Below are 20,552 nucleotides of genomic sequence, written 5' to 3' on the forward strand. Positions count from 1 at the left end.
TTACCTCCATCAGGAGGGTTTTGGAGCTGGCCGCGCTTTCCTGTCATGAGCCTTTTCTGGTCTTCCACCAGGATAAGGTGGTGCTACGGCCAGTTCCTTCTTTTTTGCCCAAGGTGATTTCTCCGTTCCACCTTAACGAGGATCTTGTCCTGCCCTCTTTTTGTCCTTCTCCGGCGAACCCCAAGGAACGTGCTCTCCACTCCCCGGACGTCATCAGGGCCCTGAAGGTGTATCTGGGGGCCACCGCCTCCTTTCGTCGTTCGGACTCCCTCTTTGTGATTCCCGAGGGGTCTCGTAAGGGTCTGGCGGCTTCCAAGGTTACTGTGGCGCAGTGGATCCGTTCCGCTATTGCTGCGGCCTATCGCGCTCGTGGTCAGGTTCCCCTGTCGCGGATTACAGCTCACTCCACAAGGGCAGTGGGAGCTTCCTGGGCCAGACGCAATCGCGCCTCCGCCTCCGCCTCCCAGTTGTGTAAGGCGGCCACTTGGTCATCTTTGCATACGGTCACAAAGTTTTATCAGTTGCACTCGCTGGCCTCGGCTGATGCTGTCCTCGGACGCAGGGTATTGCAGGCCGTGGTGCCCGATTGACGGCTGGACGTTTCTTTTCCTGGCGGTGTTGGTTTTTTCCCACCCCATGGACTGCTTTTGGACGTCCCATGGTCTGTGTCCCCCAATGGAATGTACGAGAAAAGGAGATTTTTGTGAAACTCACCTGTAAAATCTTTTTCTCGTCTTTTCCATTGGGGGACACAGCTCCCGCCCGCTTTTTTTGTTTAGTTGGTGTGATGGTTTCCATTGTGGTTTTTTCAGTTCTCCTTCTCCTACTGCTTTTGCCATGACTGAAGTCCTCCTGGAGGTGTCTGGGGGTATAGCCCGAGGAGGAGGAGCTTCGTTTTTGTATAGTGTCCCTCCTAGTAATACCTCTAAGCTATACCCATGGTCTGTGTCCCCCAATGGAAAAGACGAGAAAAAGATTTTACAGGCGAGTTTCACAAAAATCTCCCTTTTCCGTTCCGTTGAAAGATAGAACATGTCCTATATTTGGCCGCAAATCACGGTCCGTGGCTCCATTCAAGTCAATGGGTCCGCAAAAAAAACGGAACACATACGGAAATGCATCCGTATGTCTTCCGTATCTGTTCCGTTTTTTGCGGAACCATCTATTGAAAATGTTATGCCCAGCCCAATTTTTTCTATGTAATTACTGTATACTGTATATGCCATACGGAAAAACGGAACGGAAACGGAAGCAAAAAAACGGAACAACGGATCCGTGAAAAACGGACCGCAAAACACTGAAATGGACATACTGTAGTGTGAAAGAGGCCTTAGGGTGCATTCACACGACCGTATAAATGTATCCGCATCCGTTCTGCAAATTTGCAGAACGGGTGCGGACCCATTAATTTCAATGGGGCCGAAAAAGATGTGGACAGCACACTGTGTGCTGTCCGCATCCGTTGTTCCGTTCCGCGGCCCCGCAAAAAAGATAGAGCATGTCCTATTCTTGTCCGCAACCGCGGACAAGCTTAGGCATTCTCTATATAGCGCTGGCCATGTGCGGTCCGCAAATTGCGGAACGCACACGGCCGGGTATCCGTGTTTTGCAGATCCGCAATTTGCGGTCGTGTGAATGCACCCTTATTTCCCACTTGCTTTGGCAATGCTAAAATGTATTTAATCCTGCCGATATAGCTTATTTGATTTGATATGAGATGGATGGATAGATAGATAGATATCAGATAGATAGATATCAGATAGATAGATATCAGATAGATAGATATCAGATAGATAGATATCAGATAGATAGATATCAGATAGATAGATATCAGATAGATAGATAGATATGAGACAGCTAGATATGAGACAGCTAGATATGAGACAGCTAGATATGAGACAGCTAGATATGAGACAGCTAGATATGAGACAGCTAGATATGAGACAGATAGATATGAGACAGATAGATATGAGACAGATAGATGATAGATAGATAGATATTAGATAGATACTCTGGGTTTTTAATAATTCAGCCAAAATTGTGCAAATTGCCTTGGCAGATAAAGGGTTATGAAATCTCCCCCATTGCGCTTTAAGGGATGTTAGTCCTATCTCTTGACCTGCTTACTGGTGGCTAATGGCATGTGCGAGCTAAAGATTAAAGTTTACCAGTCTTATATAATGTACTCAGCATTACTAGGATATTATTAATTTGTATGTTTTTACTGTAAATGTTACTTTGCAGCCAAAGGAAAGGCAAGTAGTGGTGTGAAGACAGCAAAGTTATATGCCTGGGTCGCCTTGCAGTCGCTGCCTGAAGAAATGGTTATCAGTCCAAATCTGCTTGACTTTTTAGAGAAGGCTCTGGAAACTATACCGATCACACCGATTGAAAGAAACTATACAGGTAGACCTTTGTCTCCATTATCTCCCATTGCAACGGGCATGCAGTGTGTGTGTTATGGAAGTTTGTCATAACTGAAGATATTTTTATTCACATGAGAAGAAAATATGCATAAAAAAGAGGTTTTCCAAGATTTAAATACTGATGACCCACCTTCAGGATAGGTCATCAGTATCTGATCAGTGGGAGTCTGACACCCATGTTGCTCACAGGAGTGCTGGTGCTTTCTCAAACTTCTGATCGGCAGGAGTCCTGGGTGTCAGACCCCCACCGATCAAATACTAAACTCTTATGTATGTAGAAATGAACTAACAGGTATACATTTTGCTCATTACAGCAGTAAGTACGCAGGATGAAGATATTGGACAGTTTGACCTCCAAGATCAACTAGAAGAATCAACGACCTCATTGGTTTCATCTTCAACTTCTGCCTACTCATCTTTCCCTGTTGATGTGGTTGTCTATGTTAGAGTTCAGGTATGTTCAATGATTTTGGAGATGATTTGTTGGGGTGCTCAAATAGTGTTTTTTTTTTTTTTTGTTTTTTTTGTTTTTTTTTACATTTTCATAAATGGTAGAGTAGGACTGTAGCTATTTTATGGCACCCTCAGGATGGCCTCACAATATTGATGACGTTTGCCTTTTACTAGTGTAGCGGGCTCTCACTGGCATATTTAAAGGGAGTGTGTCATCAGAAAATGACCTACTATTTTTTCGAATATTTGGTGTGTGTTTTTTTTTTTTTTTTTTTTTTTTTTTTCCGTGTCACTATCTATATTTAAAAAAAAATATATAAAATCCAGCATTTTTCACACTGGCCAGTAGGCCTAAAATATATTAAAGGGGTTGTCCAGCCGTTAATATTGATGATTCATTGTCAAGATAGGTCATCAATATATGATCACCTGTTTGAAGAGGAGGCGGCCACACTCCATGTGAGCACCGCTTCTTCTTAATTACACTGCACTTCATCTTGGAAGTGCAGTGTAATACAAGTACCTGCTCCATTACACGAAGCCACCGCTCTACAGGAGACAACGCGTAGTGTTAAGACCAGGAGGCAGTGCTCACATGAAAAGCCACCTCCTCTTCAAACCGCTGATCGGCAGGGGTGTCGGACCCCTGCCAATCTGATATTAATAACCTGTCCTGACAACCAGTTTTAACGGCTGGATAACCCCTTTAAGACTTCTGTCTTTTTAGAGCAGCTATATGGGCCATAGACACAATGGACAGGAGCTGACCCCATTTACATACATGGGAGAGTTTTCTAGGCATGCTCTGTAACCTCTACAGAGGTCAGGAGGGAGTAGATAAGTTGTAATATCAGCTATTGTGAATGGTGGATTCTGTTAGCTATATAGAGGTATTTGTCATTGTAATTCTGCATGTGGTGATAATGATAATAGCTACTGAAAAGCTACCTGTACAGAACAGGAAATAATGACATATTATTAGGCCCAGTGGCTAGTGTGTTAAAATATTTGTTACATAAAAACATGATTTTAACAATAGGTCATTTTCTGATGACACATTCGCTTTAACCCCTTAAGGATGTAGGGCGTACCGGTACGCCCTATTTCCCGAGTCCTTAAGGACTCAGGGCGTACCGGTACGTCCTAACTTTAAATAGAGATTCCGGCGCCGCGGGGGTTAATCGCAACGGGGTGCCGGCAGAAATCACTTTAAAATGCCCAAAATGGCGATGGTGTGTGGGAGGCGGGCGGTGCGGCAGGCGGGATCGCGCTACCCCACCCGCCTCCTCTTGAAAATTTGTTGGCGTCTAGTGGTTATACCAGGGTGTCAGTCAGCACATTGCTGATACTCTGGTATAAACGGCTGACATCTGTGCAGATGTCAGCCGTTTAACCCTTTCCATACCACGGTCCGTACGGACCGATGTATGGAAAAGGTTAACTGTCAGGGTCAGGGAGCTCCCTCTCCCATCGGGGGGCTGCTGTGCCTTTGCAGCCCCCGATGGAGAGGGAGAGAGCCCCCCGCCAGCCCCGTCCTCACCCTTCCCCGTCTGCGAAGTTGTGGCAGACGGGGAAGGTTCCCATGGCAACAGGACGCCTTCTCAGGCATCCTGCTGTCCATGGTCCTGAACAGATCTGTGCTAAAGGCATAGATCTGTTCAGACAAATTGTAAAGTAAAATACAGTACAGTACCCTATATAGAGTGCTGTACTGTATTATACAGACATCAGACCCACTCGATCTTCAAGAACCAAGTGGGTCTGGGTCAAAAAAATGTAATAAAAATGTGAAAAAAGTTAAGATAAAAAAAAACATTTATCACTGAATAAAAAAATAATACACTACACATATTAGGTATCGCCGCGTCTGTAACGACCTGATCTATAAAACGGTCATGTTACTTTCCCCGCACGGTGAACGCCATAAAAATAAAAAAATAAAAACTATGAGAAAATTTAAATTTTGCCCACCTTACTTCCCAAAAAAGGTAATAAAAGTGATAAAAAAAAGTTGCATGTACTCCAAAATAGTACCAATCAAACAGTCATCTCATCCCGCAAAAATCATACCCTACCCAAGATAATCGCCGAAAAACTGAAAAAACTATGACTCTTAGACTATGGAAGCACTAAAACATGATTTTTTTTTTGTTTTAAAAAATGAAATCATTGTGTAAAACTTACCAATATAAAAATAAAGTATACATATTAGGTATCGCCGCGTCCGTATCGACCGGCTCTATAAAAATATCACATGAACTAACCCCTCAGGTGACCACCGTAAACAAATAAAAATAAAAAACGGTGTAAAAAAAGCCATTTTTTGTCATCTTACGTCACAAAAAGTGTAATAGCAAGCGATCAAAAAATCATATGCACCCCAAAATAGTGCCAATCAAACCGTCATCTCATCCCGCATAAAATGAGACCCTATTTAAGATAATTGCCTAAAAACTGAAAAAACTATGGCTCTTAGACTATGGGGACACTAAAACATTTTTTTGGGTTTTAAAAATGAAGTCATGGTATAAAACTTACATAAATAAAAAAAAATTGTATACATATTAGGTATCACCGCATCCGTGACAACCTGCTCTATAAAATTACCACATGATCTAACCTGTCAGATGAATGTTGTAAATAACAAAAACAAAAAAAGTGCCAAAAAAGCTATTTCTTGTTACCTTGCCGCACAAAAAGTGTAATATAGAGCAACTGAAAATCATATGTACCCTAAACTAGTACCAACAAAACTGCCACCCTATCCCGTAGTTTCTAAAATGGGGTCACTTTTTTGGAGTTTCTACTCTAGGGGTGCATCAGGGGGGCTTCAAATGGGACATGGTGTCAAAAAACCAGTCCAGCAAAATCTGGCTTCCAAAAACCATACGGCGCACCTTTCCCTCTACGCCCTACTGTGTGCCCGTACAGTAGTTTACGGCCACATATGGGGTGTTTCTGTAAACGGCAGAGTCAGGGCAAAAAAAGATACAGTCTTGTTTGGCTGTTAATCCTTGCTTTGTTAGTGGAAAAAATGGGTTAAAATGGAAAATTAGGCAATAACTCTTGTGCAACACCTAAAGGGTTAACAAAGTTTGTAAAAATCTGTTTTGAATACCTTGAGGGGTGTAGTTTATAGAATAGGGTCATTTTTGGGCGGTTTCTATTATGTAAGCCTCGCAAAGTGACTTCAGACCTGTAGTGGTCCCTAAAAATTGGGTTTTTGTAAATTTCTGAAAAATTTCAAGATTTGCTTCTAAACTTCTAAGCTTTGTAACATCCCCAAAATATCATTCCCAAAATAATTCAAACATGAAGTAGACATATGGGGAATGTAAAGTCATCACAATTTTTGGGGGTATTACTATGTATTACAGAAGTAGAGAAACTGAAACTTTGAAATTTGCTAATTTTTCCAAATTTTTGGGTAAATTAGGTATTTTTTTATGCAAAAAAATTATTATTTTTTTACTTCATTTTACCAGTGTCATGAAGTACAATATGTGACGAAAAAACTATCTCAGAATGGCCTGGATAAGTCAAAGTGTTTTAAAGTTATGAGCACTTAAAGTGACACTGGTCAGATTTGCAAAAAATGGCCAAGTCCTTAAGGTGAAATAGGGCTGAGTCCTTAAGGGGTTAAACAAGTTTCAGCAGTTGTACTTGTGACTGGTCTCTGAAGCCTGGAGGACCCCTGGGCCCCCCACCACACCTCTGTACATCTCTCAGAGATGATATTGATGTGCTGCAAGGGAGACTTGTAATGAGCGCTGGTTGTGCCACATGAGGAGCTGATTAGTTACAGAGCAGCTCATGTGTTTGAAATGTAAATCCATTCCCTTAATGTCAGTGGGATTGGTAGAAATTCGGTTCACATTGTGCATAAATATTCTTTGTGCAGACTTTTTTTTTTAGCAAATTTTGCTCATCACAGTGCAGTGAATTTTGGCCATAGATTATTTTGTCCATTGCTTTAGCAGAAAATATTTGCTGGTTTTAATCGTACTCGTACACAAAAGGGAAAAGATAACCGTAACACAGTGTTACATACTAGTGAGGACAAGTTGTCTCTAGGGCTGACATATTGGGCAAGAGTACCTAATATGTACTCAGGCTAAGAAGGCGCCTGTGGTATTTAACGCTGCTGCTCTGGAGTCAGAGGTATTTTAATATGATCCTCCGCAGCCAGTCAGCAGTCCTGACGGAGATCATGAGACTCCGATAGATTCTGGAACCTGCAGTCCCATTGTTCCTCACCCTGTCTTACTGGCTGCTATATCCAGGCAAATAGTGAATGGAGAGGTGGCTGTGTCCATAGTGGTGGTCATCACAGCCCAACAGATTTTATTTTCTATCCCGTTTCTATTGCAGTTAGGAACAGCACCGTTTTCATATGTGTTCTACACCAGTCCTGTAAAGCACTGTAGCATTTTCACTGATTTTTCCCTGCACAACAACACAACCCCATTCACTTAAATAGAGCTGTGTTGCAGTTCTCTGTTTACTGGGAGGTCGAGAGCACCAAGGGCTGAAAACTGTTTAGGAGACACGTGTCTCTGTGCCTTAGGAGGATGGACACTCACCGATCAGAATGTTATGGTTAATCCCAGCTAAATAGCATTATAACATGGGAAAACTATTTTAATAGTTATAATACATGAGTTTACATTATTATTTTCCTATTTGGTTTTATGGTTCTGGTCTTTGATTCCTCCATTTTCAGCCCTCCCAGATCAAGTTTAGCTGCCTGCCAGTTTCTCGCGTTGAATGCATGCTGAAGCTTCCATCATTAGACCTTGTCTTCTCCTCAAACCGAAGTGAACTAGAAACACTAGGAGCAACCTATCCCTCAGAATCCAATGTTGGTAACCAGTCTATGCCGAGTGGATCAAAACCAGGCCTAAACAAATTGGGGACAGCAGGTACACAATTTATATTGCACCTTGTACATTGCACATTTGTATTTGGACTTAGTGGCTTTTTTATAAGATTTACTTTACAATGACACGTTTCAAGCAAAAGCTAATGATAAATTTGCCCGTTCATTTCTTCTCGTGATGCCCTTAGTTTACAGCTTAGGTCTGGGTCATTTAAATTTTCTTCCAGTGCCGTTAAGATATGTTTTTTGGTTTTTAAGAAGAGTAACAAGTAGGATCTTTTACGCTTATAAAGCAACAGGGCAGATTTCTGAAAGTAGTGTATGTACACACAACAATTTCATTTTCACAGAACAGTGAGGCACCACTGTAGACAGGTTATATGTATTGTATGATCAAAATACCTGTACATTAAAGGGGTTGTGCACATGTTAGATATTGATGACCTATCTTCAGGATAGCTCCTCAGGACCAGATTGGGCGAGGTCAGACATCCGGCAGAAGTTTGCAACAGCCGCCGGCTGGACAGAGTCAGAAGCAGAAAAGCAGAACACTCTTTCGACTGTGTAGTGGCCATGTCAGCATTCTGCAGCCCTGCTCCTGTTCAGGAGCTGAACTGCAGTACATCACAACCTTTACGGTGAACAGAGCCTTCTGCTCCAGCGCTGTCCACTGTTATGTTTTTTAGCACCAGCGGCTGAACAGTGGGGTTTTGGATGTCCAGTCCCCACCCATCTGATGTTGATGACCCATGATGAGAATAGGTCATCAGTATCTAAAAAGTGGACAACTCCTTAAAGTTCATAAAATTGAAAAAAAAACACAGATTATAAACTTGAATATTAAATAAAAATTATATTGTATTACAATTTAAATATATTTGACTGCCCAGTTAGAAATTAAATGATATTCTAATTTACAGGGCCATCACCAGGACTGGGAAGCCCTCTTGGAAGAACACGGCACAGCAGTAGTCAGTCAGATCTGACCAGTTCTAGCAGCAACTCATCAGGGTTGAGCTTCACAGCATGCATGTCTGATTTTTCTCTCTATGTGTTTCATCCTTATGGAGCTGGCAAGCAAAAATCTGCGGTTTCTGGTCTTGCTCCAGGACCCAGTGGCTTAGGTATGATAAATAACTCATTAATTTAGTTATACATTTTCATTATTTCTGTGTATATATAAATATCCCAAGTAGAGAGCAAATGGCATGTATAATGTAGAGAAAGTGCATACAAGGCACTTACTAATGTATTATTATCCATATTGCCTCCTTTGCTGGCTGGATTAATTTTTCCTTCACATTATATACTGCTCATTTCCATGGGTTACGGCCACTGCTGCAGAGCAGATACGAAGTGGCCAGGACAGGAGCTGCTGCACATGCGTGCTTATGTACGCTCCCATAGTCTCAGCCACCAAGGAGGATAATATGGACAATCACAATACATTAGTAAGTGCCTTACATTAGTAAATGCATTTTTTTTTATAATCTTGTGGCGCTGGAGGATGTGCCTCATTTATAATGAGGCACATGCTTCCGCATAAATTAACCACATCATCTTGTAGTCAATGCACCTAAATTACTACTCCAGCTAGTAACTGGATTTCAACCATCATTTACGCAAGTAAATAATGTTTGTTTGAGGGATGTTTTTTATTTATAGCATTATAAAATATTTTGTAATGGAAAATCCTTTTTTTTTTTTTTACACTTTTTATTACACATGTTCCAGTCCACTGTGTGATTTGGATGTGCAATTTCTTTTATTGCTTTTACAATAAACTGCAATACTGGAGGATGGCTTTCAGTTTTACACTAACCAGCAGCACTATGCCTATCAAGCTCACACACATGGCTGACTTTGGAGTCCTTCATTGGTCCCCCAGCTGCCATGGCAAACCATTGACTCCCAATTGCATCATACCTCCCCCTCCGTCTAACTACTTAGATACTGTAACTGCTATTGCCTTAGGCTACTTTCACACTAGCGTTTTCAATTCTGCTATTGAGATCCGTCATAGGATCTCAATAGCGGAAGAAAACGCTTCAGTTTTGTCCCCATTCATTGTCAATAGGGACAAAATGTAACTGAACGAAAAGGAATGCACCAAAATGCTTTCCGTTCCGTTTGGCTGCGTCCCCTGTCGTGGACAGAATAACGCTGCAAGCAGCGTTTTTCTGTCCGCGATGTGCGTAGCAAGACGTTTTCTCTGACACAATAGAAAACAGATCCGTCCCCCGTTGACTTTCAATGGTGTTCATGACAGATCCGTCATGGCTATAGAAGACATAATACAACCAGATCTGTTCATGACGGATGCATGCGGTTGTATTATTGTAACGGAGGCGTTTTTGCAGATCCATGACGGATCCGCAAAAAACGCTAGTGTGAAAGTAGCCTAACATATATATGGTGTTGGAGTTCATGGGCATCTTGGCTGATTGCTCCAAGGGATTAAACGTTAAAGGGCTGTGTCTTTTTATTGTAACTTTTATATTAAGTGTTGTTCAAAAGCTAAGATTTCCTTTGAAGTTTCACCAACAGTACTTCCTATTTGTAGGACAAGTGGATGAGGAGCCAACATCAGTGACTGGACGCAAAGACTCCCTCAGTATTAATCTGGAGTTTGTCAAAGTCAGTTTGTCTAGAATGAGACGCTCTGGTGGAGCATCTTTCTTTGAAAGTGTGTCCCTTAATAAAACAGCAAGCAAAATGGATACCACATTAATAAATATCTCAGGTACTGTATGTTTAAAGAATAAAGCACCAAAAATACAAAATGAGAACAGGTTCTCAATATCTGCGATAGTAAAATACAAGGGAGACCCAGATACAGCACTATAATTAAGGAGGTTGTCTGAGATCATTAAAAATCTTGGACAAGCTCTACATTGTCTTAAAATATACAGTAAAATCATGTTATACTCCCCTCTTTCTCCAGCCACTGCTTGTTTACACACTGCAGCTGTGGCATGCTTATATATGGAATGTGACCGCTGCAGCCAATCTCTAACCTCAGTGGTCTGACGCTGAGCACACTGATTGCAGAGAACAGCTCTGGAGAAAGGCTACTATACTTTTGGAGAAACTAGTGTAAACCAGTGACTCAACCTATAGACCGAATAGATAAGGGTGCTTACCTCTCGGTCCACCCAGACCGCACAAATAGATCCGAAAAAATAGTAGGTAAATGAGGGGCACTCCGTGTAAGGGAATACAAACAGCAAGTGAATAATGGCTAGATTTTATTAATCCTATAAACACGCCAATGCATCAAACAATAACAATGTTAAAAACATCCATAAAATATGATAAAATGAATACCCAATGGAAAAGGGCCCTGAGAAAAATTAGTCAGACAAGCATGAAAGTCCACAAATTCGTATATGCGAATAATCAGCAGTCCCCACAATAGAAATAATCGCACCGGGTCTTTATACACTTGGAAAATTCGTAACTCAAGCCTGTGTCAGGCTCCAAATGGATCACATCAACAATCTGACTATGTCAGAAAAATCGTATTCTGTACTGTCCGATTTAAATCCTCCAGTAAATTCGAATAGTCAGATTTAGGGTACTTTCACACTTGCGTTGTTTGATTCCGGCAGGCAGTTCCGTTGCCTGAACTGACTGCCTGATTAGGCAAACTGTATGCAAACGGATGTCATTTTTTCTGACTGATCAGGCATTTTTCAGACATTTTACAAAAATGCATTGCAATACCGGATCCGTTTTTCCGGTGTCATCAGGCAAAACAGATCCGTTTTTTTTTTTTTTTTTTTTTTTGTTTTTTTTCATTTTTAAAGGTCTGCGCATTCCGGCATTCCGGCATTCCGGCACTAATACATTCCTGGTTTTCAGGCAAGTCTTCAGTTTTTTTCCTGATGCAAACTGAACGGATTACTCTCCATTCAGAATGCATGGGGATATGCCTGATCAGTTCTTTTCCGGTATAGAGCCCCTGTGACGGAACTCTATGCCGGAAAAGAAAAACGCAAGTGTGAAAGTACCCTAATCAATAATCGTGAAGGGAATCTCTTACCCTGTTCCGTCACTGGCTTGATATAATGGATCGCAAACACAGCCGATCTTACCCAAACGCGGCGTCCCACGTGGTATGGAGTTTCGAACGTCACGTCTGACGTGACTCCTCGGCTGGAATGGTAGTAAAACAATCGATCCTTCTTAAAGATGCAGCCTCTAATTCGAGACAGGGTAGTGCTCCAGATGCGAAAGTCACCCTGATATGGTTATTTCCTCCTCGTAGATCTTGATTTCTTGGGGAACGGCTCACTGTCCCAACTGGCCCAGACGCGTTTCAGGGTATACACCCCTTCCTCAGTGGTAAAGACAGTGAGCACTTTGCAACATTTTATACCTTCCCAAGAGACCAGCCATGGGTGGGACTAATCTAATTGGAACATCATGAAAACCCGATATGGAATCCTATTGCCCTTTATATCTCTATAGGAGCCATATTCTTAAAGCAAAAGTCACTTTCAGCTCCTGTATTATATCATTAGTCCATAGAGTATTCCAATATGCAATATAACACCATGTAAACAAAAATAATAATAAAAGCATGTTAAAAACATATAAATAACAATCAGGATGTAATAATTATAAGAAACGCACAAAAAACGCACATGCGGTTACATGCGTTTTTGATGCGTTTTTTTCAAAAATGTTAAAATCCTCCACCAAACTCCCCTATATGCTATCTGGACCCCCCAGGTGGAGGATTTTAACATTTTTGAAAAAAAAACGCATCAAAAACGCATGTAATCGCATGTGCGTTTTTTGTGCGTTTCTTATAATTATTACATCCTGATTGTTATTTATATGTTTTTAACATGCTTTTATTATTATTCTTGTTTACATGGTGTTATATTGCATATTGGAATACTCTATGGACTAATGATATAATACAGGAGCTGAAAGTGACTTTTGCTTTAACCCCTTAAGGACACAGCCTTTTTACACCTTAGGACCAGGCCATTTTTTGCAAATATGACCAGAGTCACTTTAAGTGCTGATAACTTTAAAACGCTTTGACTTATCCAGGCCGTTCTGAGATTGTTTTTTCGTCACATATTGTACTTCATGACACTGGTAAAATGAAGTTAAAAAAAAAATTTTTTTTGCACCAAAAAATACCTAATTTAACAAAAATTTGGAAAAATTTGCAAATTTCAAAGTTTCAGTTTCTCTACTTCTGTAATACATAGTTATACCCATAAAAATTGTGATGCCTTTACATTCCCTATATGTCTACTTCATGTTTGAATTATTTTGGGAATGATATTTTATTTTTTGGGGATGTTACAAGGCTTAGAAGTTTAGAAGCAAATCTTGAAATTTTTCAGAAATTTACAAAAACCCAATTTTTAGGGACCACTACAGCTCTGAAGTCACTTTGCGAGGCTTACATAATAGAAACCACCCAAAAATGACCCCATTCTATAAACTACACCCCTCAAGGTATTCAAAACTGATTTTACAAACTTCGTTAACCCTTTAGGTGTTGCACAAGAGTTATTGGCAAATGGGGATGAAATTTGAGAATTTCATTTTTTTGGCTAATTTTCCATTTTAACCCATTTTTTCCACTAACAAAGCAAGGGTTAACAGCCAAACAAGACTGTATCTTTATTGCCCTGACTCTGCCGTTTACAGAAACACCCCATATGTGGCCGTAAACTACTGTACGGCCACACAGCGGGGCGTAGAGTGAAAGGTGCGCCATATGGTTTTTGGAAGGCAGGTTTTGCTGGACGTTTTTTTGACACCATGTCCCATTTGAAGCAACCCTAGAGTAGAAACTCCATAAAAGTGACCCCATCTAAGAAACTACACCCCTCAAGGTATTCAAAACTGATTTTACAAACTTTGTTAACCCTTTAGGTGTTGCACAAGATTTAATGGAAAATAGAGATACAATTTCAAAATTTCACTTTTTTGGCAGATTTTCCATTTTAATATTTTTTTTCCAGTTACAAAGCAAGGGTTAACAGCCAAACAAAACTCATTATTTATGGCCCTGATTCTGTAGTTTACAGAAACACCCCATATGTGGTCGTAAACTGCTGTACGGGCACACGACAGGGCGCAGAAGGAAAGGAATGCCATACGGTTTTTGGAAGGCAGATTTTGCTGGACTGGTTTTATTGACACCATGTCCCATTTGAAGCCCCCCTGATGCACCCCTAGAGTAGAAACTCCAAAAAAGTGACCCCATTTTAGAAACTACGGGATAAGGTGGCAGTTTTGTTGGTACTAGTTTAGGGTACATATGATTTTTGGTTGCTCTATATTACACTTTTTGTGCGGCAAGGTAACAAGAAATAGCTTTTTTGGCACGTTTTTTTGTTTGTTATTTACAACATTCATCTGACAGGTTAGATCATGTGGTAATTTTATAGAGCAGGTTGTCACGGACGCGGCGATACCTAATATGTATACAATTTTTTTTATTTATGTAAGTTTTACACAATGAATTAATTTTTAAAACAAAAAAAAGTTTGTGTCTCCATAGTCTAAGAGCCATAGTTTTTTCAGTTTTTGGGCGATTATCTCAAGTAGGGTCTCATTTTTTGCGGGATGAGATTACGGTTTTATTGGCACTATTTTGGGGTGCATATGACTTTTTGATCGTTACACTTTTTGTGAAGTAAGATGACAAAAAATTGCTTTTTTTACACCGTTTCTTTCTTTTTTATTTTTACGGTGGTCACCTGAGGGGTTAGGTCATGGGATATTTTTATAGAGCCGGTCGATACGGACGCGGCGATACCTAATATGTATACTTTTTTTTTATTTATGTAAGTTTTACACAATGATTTCATTTTTGAAACTAAAAAAATCATGTTTTAGTGTTTCCATAGTCTAAGAGCCATAGTTTTTTCAGTTTTGGGGCGATTATCTTGGGTAGGGTATGATTTTTGCGGGATGAGATGACGGTTTGATTGTTACAATTTTGGAGTACATACAACTTTTTTGATCACTTTTATTAACTTTTTTGGGAAGTAAGGTGGGCAAAATTTCAATTTCATCATAGTTTTTAATTTTTTAATTTTATGGCGTTCACCGTTTGGGTAAAGTAACATGACCGTTTTATAGATCAGGTCGTTACGGACGCGGCGATACCAAACATGTGTAGGGAATTTCATTTTTTTTATTTTTAATCAGTGATAAATGTGTTTTTTGATTTTTACTTTATTTTCACTTTTTTTCACTTTCTTTTTGACCCAGACCCACTTGGTTCTTGAAGATCCAGTGGGTCTGATGTCTGTATAATACAGTACAATATATAGTACTGTACTGTATTTTACACTTTGTCTGAACAGATCTATGCCTTTCAGCACAGATCTGTTCAGCACCATGGACAGCAGGACGCCTGAGAAGGCGTCCTGTTGCCATGGGAACCTTCCCCGTCTGCTCAGTTATGGTCAGAACTGCACAGACGGGGAAGGGTAAGGACGGGGCTTCGGGGGGCTGCCTGGGAGCTCTCTCCCTCTCCATTCGGGGGGCTGCAAAGGCACAGCAGCCCCCCGATGGGAGAGGGAGGGAGCTCCCTGCGCTGCTAACCTTTTCCATACAGCGGTCCGTACGGACCGCGGTATGGAAAGGGTTAAACGGCTGACATCGCAGCACAGATGTCAGCCGTTTATACCAGGGTGCCAGCAATGTGCTGGCACCCTGGTATACCCACTAGACGCCAACGATTACGCAATGGGAGGCGGGCGGGGGATCGCGATCCCGCCTGCCGCACTGCCTGCCTCCCGCACAGCCCGCAACCCTCCCCCTGCACCTCCCACCGGGCAAAAATCACTAAGGGGTGCAGGGGGGGGGGATACAGATGCATTTTAGGAATACTAAAGTTTCTGATCCCCGCGGTCAGGGACCGCGGGGATCAGAAACTGCAGAAATCGCAGAAAACCGCAGGTCTGAATTGACCTGCAGTTTGCCGCGATCGCCGACATGGGGGGGTCACGGGACCCCCCCGCGCATTTAGCCTAGGTGCCTGCTCAATGATTTGAGCAGGCACCGGGTTCCGATCACTGCCAGCCGCACGGCAGTGATCAGAAATACACAGGGCGTACATGTACTTAAGTACCAGGGCACAAGGGTGTACCTGTACGCCCTATGTCCTTTAGAGGTTAAGAATATGGCTCCTATAGAGATATAAAGGGCAATAGGATTCCATATCGGGTTTTCATGATGTTCCAATTAGATCAGTCCCACCCATGGCTGGTCTCTTGGGAAGGTATAAAATGTTGCAAAGTGCTCACTGTCTTTACCACTGAGGAAGGGGTGTATACCCTGAAACGCGTCTGGGCCAGTTGGGACAGTGAGCCGTTCCCCAAGAAATCAAGATCTACGAGGAGGAAATAACCATAACCATATCGGGGTGACTTTCGCATCTGGAGCACTACCCTGTCTCGAATTAGAGGCTGCATCTTTAAGAAAGATCGATTGTTTTACTACCATTCCAGCCAAAGAGTCACGTCAGATGTGATGTTCGAAACTCCATACCACGTGGGACGCCGCGTTTGGGTAAGATCGGCTGTGTTTGCGATCCATTATATCAAGCCAGTGACGGAACAGGGTAAGAGATTCCCTTCACGATTATTGATAAATCTGACTATTCGAATTTACTGGAGGATTTAAATCGGACAGTACAGAATACGATTTTTCTGACATAGTCAGATTGTTGATGTGATCCATTTGGAGCCTGACACAGGCTTGAGTTACGAATTTTCCAAGTGTATAAAGACCCGGTGCGATTATTTCTATTGTGGGGACCGCTGATTATTCGCATATATGAATTTGTGGACTTTCATGCTTGTCTGATGAATTTTTCTCAGGGCCCTTTTCCATTGGGTATTCATTTTTTTTATGCATTTTATCATATTTTATGGATGTTTTTAACATTGTTATTGTTTGATGCATTGGCGTGTTTATAGGATTAATAAAATTTTGCCATTATTCACTTGCTGTTTGTATTCCCTTACACGGAGTGCCCCTCATCTACCTACTACTATACTTTTGGGCTGAAGTTGAAAAAGCTTATGATCTTTTTTTCCCCATAGCTGTCTGTGACATAGGCTCTGCATCATTTAAGTATGACATGCGCCGTCTCAGTGAAATTTTGGCATTTCCAAGGGCATGGTATAGAAGAAGCATTGCAAGAAGACTTTTTCTTGGTGATCAAACCATCAATCTACCAGGTAAGTGAAACAATTGCACTCTTGTGTTGCGAATCATGTTAAATTCAAGTGAGCCCATAACCCCCTCCCGCGACTAGTCAAGACCACCCAAGCTCACCATACAACCGTTCACCCACTCAGTCTTTTTAAAGTGAAAATAAAATGCTTACCAGCACTGCACAGGAAGAGGATTAGGCCTCCTACGTCCGGTATGCCCCTTTAGTTACCCACACAGTAGCAGCCCACCCTGGTTATATCATTAGACTTGGTGCACAAGGTGAGAGACACATTTTAATTGATATTGCAGATTACATGCTTGCTGTGGTAAATGTTAGATTTCTTAATCCAGTAACAATATGTATCATTGTTCTAGCTTCTGGACCTTGTACTCCTGATTCTGTTGAGGGAGTAAACCAGCATCTCTCTCCTGAATCTTCTCGGAAAGCATACTGTAGAACATGGGAGCAGCCCAGTCAGTCAGCCTCATTCAGCCACATGGCACAGTCACCCAATGTTTTCAATGAACACGCACAAAGCAACAGCATGTCTCCTGCCTCCTTAAAATCTCCAGCTGTGGCTAGATCTAGAAGTGTGTCGGACTCCTCAGTGCCACGTAGGGGTATGTATCTTTATATAGGTACTTAGCAAGGTGCAGTGGTAAATGTTGCACCCCTCTGCCACACAAGAAGACTTCTAAAATAGCAGTTTTCTCGTGAATGGCATTGGGGGATATATGCCCAGCTGACACTAGAAAGAAAAAGTGTTGGCTCCACCCAGGTGCACAGGCACTAGACTAACCAGTTTTACTCTAGTGTCCGTAGGAGGCAGACATGACCTGCTCTTTTCTCGCAGGTTTTGCTACTTTTTATTGTTTTATTTTTATTCTTTCTTCTGCAGGTCTTGACCTGCTGCAGGTTGGGGCTCTATCGTGGGTTTCCACTTTAGTTGCACCCCCTGCGGGCGCATACTCAAGTACCTCGCCGGTCACCCAGTCCCCATGACTGCATCCGCAGTGGCATGCCGGCATTCCCACACAAGTGTTAAGTCTGCCGAAGGGGTGACCCTGCGGCGCCCGAAGACGTCGGACGGTGAGTATCTTCCCCTGCGTCTCCTACCCCAGGGTTAGTGGGGGTCCCGGGTTAGGTCTCCTGTCGTGGCCAGGGGGTGGGATCCACTTTGGTTGGGGGTCCTGAATGTTCTCTTCTCCACTCTGCTTCATTGGAGGCCCTCCATCCCCTACCCCCTTCCTAGACCCCCCCCCCCTTGCTGGGATTAGGCTGCATTTTCTGCGGCCCGGGCCTCTGAGCCGTCCTTCCCTCCCTCTACCCTCGTCACCCAGTGCTTCTTTCCGGAGGGCCTCCGGTGTCCCGCGGTCCGCCCTGCTGACGGCGCTCCATTTCCGGCCGCCTCATAAATCGAGGCCCCAGCTTTTGGGCCTCCTAGGCCACGCTCGTCCGGCCCCCCCTCCTTGTTTCCTGGGTTTTTTCTATGGCCCCTCCGCTTCGGGAGGGGCTTTCTTCACCGTCCTATCTCGAGCCAAGCACGGGCTTTCAGTTTGGGGGAGGCGGATCCTTCTGTTTCCTTCTGCCTGGAAGTAGAGGCCTCCATCTTGCTGGCATTTTTCCTGCAACCTCTGCGGGTGCTGCAGCACCTTTTTGGGACACAGCACCTGGGGTCCGGTATGACAGCCTCTGGCTGGCTGATTTTCCATTTTTCAGGCTCCCCCTTAGCCCTCATGTCCTCCACCAGAGAAGACTCCCATTCCCAGAACACCCTAGGGGTTGCCACGTTTTATGTGCGTTCCCGTTGTAATAAAAAGTTGCCGTGCCGTCAGCCTGACCTTGTCTGTGCACAGTGCCTTACCCCCAGGTCCTCTCACGACGCCCTGGCCGCCCCTTCTGTTTCGGTCCCTCCCTAATGGGCATCTTCACTGTCCTAAGCCATAGGCAACCTTGCCCGTCTCTCCCAATCCATGGTGGAGTCGCTGGATCGTTTGCCTGCCCAAATTGCGGCCGCCTCTGCCCCTAGCGGGGACCCCCTCGTGGTCGGTGCACGCTCTTGGTCTGACACCAGGTCCCGTAAACGACCTTGAGTTGTCTCAACTGGGTCCCACTCATCCTCGGCTTCCTCGGGTCACTCCCTGAACAAGTCTGAGGGCGGCGAGGTATCTTCCTCTGCCGCTTCTGGGGACACCTCAGATTCTGATTCCGGATCAGAACAGAGCGCAACACTGTCTACGGCTAACCAGTTTTACTCTAGTGTCTGTAGGAGGCAGACATGACCTGCTCTTTTCTTGCAGGTTTTGCTGCTTTTTATTGTTTTATTTTTATTCTTTTTTCTTTCCTCTGCAGGTCTCGACCTGCTGCAGGTTGGGGCTCCATCGTGGGTTTCCACTTTAGTTGACCCTGCGGTGCCCGAAGACGTCGGGACCTCATTAAGTCAGTCAGGGACGCGCTCCCCGTGCAGGAGGACACTTCCTTCTCGGCTCAGGAATCTGTATCATTCCGCCGCTCTAGGCGCCCCGCTTTGGTTTTCCCTAACCATGCGGATCTTGACGCACTCCTGGCTAAGGAGTGGCGTCACCCTGATAGGTGCCTTCAGCTCTCAAAGGGTTCGGACATTCTCTTCCATTTTTCCGAGGTGTCTGATAATCTGTGGTCGGTCCCACCTTAAGTAGATCCCCAGGTGGCACGTCTGGCCAAGGCCACCACCCTCCCTCTGGCTGATGTGGCTTCCTTGTCGGATCCGTCAGACAAGAGGATTGACTCTTTGGCCAAGTCTATCTTTGTGGCAGCAGGTTCCGCTATCCGTCCTGCTTTCGCTGCGTCTTGGGTGGCTTAAGCCATTCCTGGTCTGGGCCAAACAGCTTATCCGGTCCTTGCCTCCTGATTCTGTTCAGGGGGATCTCCATGCCCTTGCCTCTCAGATTCTTCAGGCATCCCGGTTTATTTGTGATGCCTCCCTGGAATCGGCCCACCGCTCTAGCAGGGCGGCCGCTAACTCTGTGGCCATCTGGCGTACAGTCTGGCTCCTTGCCTGGGTGGCAGATTCTGCCTCCAAGAAGGCACTCATTTCTCTCCCCTTTCTAGGTGGTAAGCTTTTTGGGAAGCGCTTGGAGGAGCTTATTTCCAAGGCAATCGGCGGAAAAAGTTCCCTCCTGCCCCAGAATCGCCCTTTCTGCCGCCGACCTATGGCGGCGGCGCAATCTCAGCGTTTTCACTCCCTTCGGGATTCCTCCTCCCGTCAAGACAAAAAGACAGTCCACCCTTCCTTCAAGGCCAAGCCCTCCTGGCACGCCCGCCCCAAGCCTTCCAAACCCCAGTCTGCAAAGACATCTTCTGCATGATGGTGTGCCCCCTTTAGTGGGGGGTCGTTTGCTTGCCTTTCAAGATACCTGGCACACAAAGGTGGACGACGCCTGGGTTCTGGAGGTCGTTTCCTCTGGATACAAAATAGATTTTTCCGCCCTTCCCGCGGGTCTTCCAATCGTCCGATTTTTTTTTTTCAGGCCATTTATTCTCTTCACACTCTTGGAGTGATAGTTCCAGTCCCGTACGCGGAACGCTTTCAGGGGTTTTACTC

The 20,552-nt window shown here is 43.6% G+C and overlaps 1 protein-coding gene across 11 annotated transcripts in view; it reads left to right on the forward strand.

The window, feature by feature from the left end:
• The window catches only part of KIAA1109 (KIAA1109 ortholog), a 294,629-nt gene that overhangs the window by 246,914 nt on the left and 27,163 nt on the right, over positions 1–20,552 (forward strand). For all 11 annotated transcript variants that reach the window (XM_044302174.1, XM_044302098.1, XM_044302121.1 and 8 more), the window contains 7 exons: positions 2,245–2,406; positions 2,741–2,880; positions 7,603–7,801; positions 8,679–8,882; positions 10,322–10,501; positions 16,854–16,991; positions 17,344–17,589. In XM_044302174.1, the coding sequence (XP_044158109.1) occupies positions 2,245–2,406; positions 2,741–2,880; positions 7,603–7,801; positions 8,679–8,882; positions 10,322–10,501; positions 16,854–16,991; positions 17,344–17,589 (1,269 nt within the window). The remainder of the gene's footprint in view (positions 1–2,244; positions 2,407–2,740; positions 2,881–7,602; positions 7,802–8,678; positions 8,883–10,321; positions 10,502–16,853; positions 16,992–17,343; positions 17,590–20,552) is intronic.

This window comes from Bufo gargarizans, chromosome 1 (assembly GCF_014858855.1).
Source record: "Bufo gargarizans isolate SCDJY-AF-19 chromosome 1, ASM1485885v1, whole genome shotgun sequence".
Classification (NCBI taxonomy): Eukaryota; Metazoa; Chordata; class Amphibia; order Anura; family Bufonidae; genus Bufo; species Bufo gargarizans.